General features: G+C 37.0%; 1 protein-coding gene across 1 annotated transcript in view; it reads right to left on the bottom strand.

Annotated features, from left to right (window-relative positions):
* The window catches only part of LOC145284972 (retinochrome-like), a 53,534-nt gene that overhangs the window by 25,046 nt on the left and 22,488 nt on the right, over positions 1-6,000 (bottom strand). Inside the window, exon 2 of the mRNA XM_080134076.1 lies at positions 1-98. This exon is cut by the window's left edge and continues 62 nt beyond it. Coding sequence (XP_079990202.1) covers positions 1-98 — 98 coding nt within the window. The remainder of the gene's footprint in view (positions 99-6,000) is intronic.

The raw sequence follows: 6,000 nt of genomic DNA, 5'->3' as shown, positions 1-6,000 counted from the left end.
AAGGAAATAGATCAACGTGGTATATTTTCTTCTTGGTTGCGTATTCTGCCTTGCTAAACATACGGCTGTTATACCACAGGTGATATAAACAATACAGCCTGAAAAATAAATAAAAAATGAATTTTTAATAATTAAATAAAAGAATTATTAGATTCTATACAAAGTTAAGTTTTTCTTCTAACATGATTATCCACGCTTGTTCTTTATGACGATGAATAATATTTCTTTAATTCGAAATACTGACATTTGATTGCTTACGACAATTTTCTGAGACCAGCTTATGGACACTTAATGTTGGCGTCCTCTTTTATATGCCGTCTTAGCAGAAAGAAGACACTAAAAATTTCCGTCTTCAATATGCAAATGTTGACGCGGTGCATGATCATCCCATTTAATGAATCACTTTTTAAGAGGATACATCTTTGGCTCGGTCACGCTGCGCGACGCAACACAGGGAAGTTTATCCACTAAGCAATAGTTCCAGAACCACTTCAAGATTAGCAAAGACACCTGGGAGTTCAGCTGAAGTCGTGGTTAAGCACCATCAAAGATGACGTCGAACCTACCTCCAGACCACAGGTTTACGGTGTTTGTCATTAGTTTCAGGACTGTCTGTCCATAACTATCTAAGCCGCTACGGACCATCGTGCGTCGTCTGCATTCATCCGGGACACTGTGTGTGCTGAACTCATTCTCAAGCAAAATAATTTCTCTTCCTTCTTTTGAATCGCCGACTAGTAAACACCCAAGGGATTTTCTCTGAATTTTGAAGCTGACGCATTGGAGAGATCCGTCTATCTCGTATCAACACATTTTATAGTTGGTCTTTCATCAAGCCGCAAAGTACAACAAATTTTCAAAGACATTTCATATATATATAATCCATATATTATCGTTTCATCCTTGTTTTTTTTTTTTACCTTAGTCCAACACGTTTTCAAATTCGGCAAATGACAATTTAATCATTTATTTTGCCCGCATCATTTTTTTGTATCCTCGATCCAGTTAAGTTGATTGAGTATCATTTTCATTGCTTAAATTTTTTTTTTTTTTTTTTTTTACACAGTCATCACCACTTATCAAGGCCCGGAAGCCACTCAGGGATAAGGGTTATTGTAAGTACATCACGTTAGTGAGGAGATTTTATGAAGTGTTTAATTAGGGGGGCGGTTCATTAGGAATTTGTTAACATTAGACTTGAAGACATCCAAGTTGTAGTCCGGAGGGAAGCAGGCAGACGGAACAGAGTTCCACAGGCGTGCAGTTCTAAGAAAGAAGCTTTGCTCATGAAATCCGCGTTTTGATTTAGGCACAGATATAGAGTGGGGGAAATTTTTCACAGTGGATTCAGCTAGACGGGTGTTTTTCGTGAAAGATTGGCGAGGGGGGACCAGGGATTGGAGTTCAGACGATAAAACAAGGATAGGCTCGCAACGTCTCTTCTGTGGGAGAGGGGTTGCAGGGTAGAGAAAAGGGCATCCCCCACTAAACCACGAAGTCTATTTTGTACTCTGTCAAGGCATGATAGGCTGTTTTTGGCAGCTCCTGCCCAGATATGGCAACAGTATTCCATCCTTGGCCGTACTTGGCTTTTATATAGATAGAGAATTGCATCAGTAGTGAGATATCTTCTGGAGCGGTAGAAGGATCCCACCATCTTTCCTGCGACCTTGGCCACAGACTTGATGTACGTGTTCCATTTCAGATCAGGAGTAAAGGTCAAACCCAGAAGCTTGTCAAAACACGGGGCCTCACCCAGACGAGAGCCATCCATCACAATTGATGCCAGCTGAGGATCAGAGCGTTGATGATGTAAGGATAGGAGTTTGGTTTTGGATGCATTAAAGGTAACTAGCCACATCTTCCCCCACTGAACCACGCGCTCGAGATCAGAGGAGAGAGAATCCGAGAGAACTTCGTCATTTACAGCCTTTGATGTGTTGCCGTAGATGGTCGTGTCATCAGCATAGATGTCAACGAATGATTTAACTATGTGTTTAGGGAGGTCATTGATGTAGATCAGGAAGAGAGTTGGGCCCAGGATTGACCCCTGAGGGACTCCAGCATTTATATTGCAGGCCTCCGATTTTTGTCCATCTACCACTACTCTTATGAGCCTATCAGAGAGAAATGATTTAATGATTGAGAAAACATTTCAATTACATAAAATAATGAACGCATCCTTAGTATTATAATATATTTACATTCATTGATTATATACAAATGTAATATAACATAGTTCTTTAGATGTTATGTATTTGATATCGTTTTTATCAACTAATATACTGTACGCATATATATATATATATATATATATATATATATATATATATATATATATATATAATTATTTACTATAATAATTAATAAATAACTACAGACACTAGTGTTTCATCCTTTCGAGAATCATCAGTGCAGGGTTAGGGTTAGAATCTTTAAAGGACATGGTAGAACAGAAAGCTTTCCGGCGGAATGAATAGATTAGATTAATCAAAACGCAGTTGCCCTATGATGAAGAATGTCATAGATGCAATTGCTAAGAGATGAGAATTAGACTAGGAAACAAATCGTGAGGATTTATGAAAATGATCTTTTAACAAAAGTAAATAAAATTCTTTATTTTCTCTCTCATCACTACGTTACCAGATTTGAGATTGAATAATTTTCAGTTCCATATAATTTAAGAGTTATTTTAGACTTGATAAGTTAAGGTGACTAAGTGCTTAACGGCATGGATTTACGACTTTGTTGTGTTAAGTTTTAATCCAGTTCGTTTCACAGAATCACTTTCACTTTGGATGTTGACAACCTTTACGTGTTCATCTTGTAAGTATCCGATATCTTTCTAAAACAACAGTTTATGAAATAATTGGGTATGTTACGTTGCCGTTACGCTCGAACCGTGTTCGTTACAGTTTGTCCGACATCGTCGAAAAGGAACAAACAAAAATAAATTCGCATCGGCATTTTTTTCCTTTTTTAACAAAAGTATTTATTACTGTTCATCTCCCGTCTCGACAACACTTAAATGTCTTTCGATATTGTCCATCTCGCTCTGGTTACACTTTTCTTCTCCGACCTTGCATAGCCAGCAATTTCTCGCCTTCGAATTTTACACGACCATTTTCTTTGGCGTCAAATTTGTTTCTCTCGACTACGTGGTGCATTTTTCTCCCTTTTTCATTTTTCTTCCGCCACTTCCTAATTTTCATATGCGCTTTGTCGGCTTCTGCTGCAGCTAATCACTTCGCAAGCTATCCTTCACTGCTACTGACCCCGCTGAACTGGTCTGGCCGTCGATCGTCTATCTTCATCCGAGAGTTCTTCACATACATTCTCAGTGTCTCAGGTTTCGTGTCGATTCTGCTGAAAATCAATTAGCTCTGCATGCACGCCAGAATTCTTCGGGAATTCTAACTACGAAACAATTAATTCCACAAAAATTACAAGTTTTGCATATGTACATCGTTCAGTTTGATAACACTGAAAACATCAAGATTATCCAAAATCTTATTCTTCATTGTTTACGATGGCCATCAGGATGGATAGAGGGGGGTTTGTGGCGTTCTTGGAGCGTGTGTTTTTCTCGAGATTTTGCTTCAATCCGCTAAAATCGGCCTGGGTATTTGCTTAAATATTAAGGTAACAGGGTTGGTCGATCTATCTGCCCGACCAACCAGAATCCAATACGTCAAACGGGGAATACCCAACTCTTTTTTGCGTGTGAGCATCTCAACAGGTCGTCCATAACCTGCTAATCTGGGACCAAAACTAAATTTACATTAACAGACAATCTCAGCATAATTACCCGGCCTTGCTCAGGGTTTTAGGGGATCTTAATCTCCCCAGTTGGGAGCAATATCGCTCCTCTAGACGGTCAAAACATACTATCATGGCATTCAAGGTCTTAGTCCTGCTTCTTCTAGAAATGATTATTTGTTTCATGTATAACAATTTTGGTTTTCATCACATCTACAACAAAAATGTAAATATTTAAAATTAGTGGCATTTAAATTTATATCTTGTTTGTAAAGGTCTCTCTCTCTCTCTCTCTCTCCCTTCGTCTCTCTCTCTCTCTTTGTATATATATATATATATATATATATATATATATATATATATATATATATATATATATATATATATATACCAGGTTAAAGGTATTCAGGAGATAAAAGCCATGGATTAAAACGAGGTTAAAAAAGAGCCTAATATATTATTTTTATTTATAAAAACAATATTTTTGTATATAAATAAAAATAATTTAATATTATATATATATATATTTATATATATATATATATATACATATATATACATATATATATGTATATATATATATACATATATATACATATATATATATGTATATATATATATATAGTTTAATCATTTGCTTGAAACGTACTCAGTTTGTATATACAAAACGTAATAGATCAAAAAATTATTCTCATTAATAAATTTATTTTATTTATTTTTTTTTACACAGTGATCACCACTTATCAAGGCCCGGAAGCCACTCAAGAATAAGGGTTATTGCAAGTACATTACGTTAGTGTGGAGATTTGCTGAAGTGTTTACTTAAGGGGGCGGTTCATTAGGAATTTGTTAACATTGGACTTGAAGACATCCAAGTTGTAGTCCGGAGGGAAGCAGGCAGACGGAACAGAGTTCCACAGGCGTGCAGTTCTAAGAAAGAAGCTTTGTTCATGGAATCCGCGTTTTGATTTAGGCACAGATATAGAGTGGGGGAAATTTTTCACAGTGGATTCAGCTAGACGGGTGTTTTTCGTGAAAGATTGGCGAGGGGGGACCAGAGACTGGAGTTCAGACGAGCATCTGCCATGGAAATGACGATAAAACAAGGACAGGCTCGCAACGTCTCTTCTGTGGGAGAGAGGTTGCAGGGTAGAGAAAAGGGCATCCCCCACTAAGCCACGAAGTCTATTTTGTACTCTGTCAAGGCAGGATAGGCTGTTTTTAGCAGCTCCTGCCCAGATATGGCAGCAGTATTCCATCCTTGGACGTACTTGGCTTTTATATAGATAGAGAATTGCATCAGTAGTGAGATATCTTCTGGAGCGGTAGAAGGATCCCACCATCTTTCCAGCGACCTTGGCAACAGACTTGATGTACGTGTTCCATTTCAGATCAGGAGTAAAGGTCAAACCCAGAAGCTTGTCAAAACACGGGACCTCACCCAGACGAGAGCCATCCATCACAATTGATGCCAGCTGGGGATCAGAGCGTTGATGATGTAAGGATAGGAGTTTGGTTTTGGATGCATTAAAGGTAACCAGCCACATTTTCCCCCACTGAACCATGTGTAAATTTCGAAAATGTCCAAGCTCATGCTTTTTATTCAGTTCCAGAGCATATATAGTGTAGTATAATAATTCTTCAAGTTCCAGTTTCTCAGTTGGTTATTTATTACTTTTTAAAAGGTATCCATTACAATATTGTTTCATATAGCGACTAACAAGTCTGCAAAATTATGTTATTGCTTCATATTTAGTCACATACTCTTCAGATATTTACCCTTAAATCTTATAAAAACACCATTTTGGACAACTTTGTCAGTTACGAAGATAGTGGTCATGCTGGAACTAAAAATTATTTCATCCATTAAAACATTCTGTTTATTGTTTATTTGTGAAAAAGTTTTGCTTTTAAAATGGATGAAATTATTTTATTTAAAATACTTAACTTATATTATCTATTTGTGAAAAGGTTCTGCTTATTTAAAACTGTTATCTTCTGTTTACACGTAGTGACATAACAATGATTACCAAATTTAGTTCCTTATACTCGATATAATCTTCGAGAAAGATTCGTGAGTGTTTCTACAATCAAACGGCAATCCTGTTAAGTGGCTAGTCAATGAACAAAACAAATGGGAGGGGGAAAAGGGGTAAGAACTAAGGTTATAACGTGACCGGTGATTAATTCCTTTGTTATAAGATGACCAGTTTGGTACAAAAGAAACTAAATAATTTACTA

The sequence above is a fragment of the Euprymna scolopes genome, chromosome 9, assembly GCF_053919585.1.
Source record: "Euprymna scolopes isolate OS-2025 chromosome 9, ASM5391958v1, whole genome shotgun sequence".
NCBI classification, from domain to species: domain Eukaryota; kingdom Metazoa; phylum Mollusca; class Cephalopoda; order Sepiida; family Sepiolidae; genus Euprymna; species Euprymna scolopes.
This window is presented reverse-complemented; position numbering and strand designations above follow the sequence as displayed.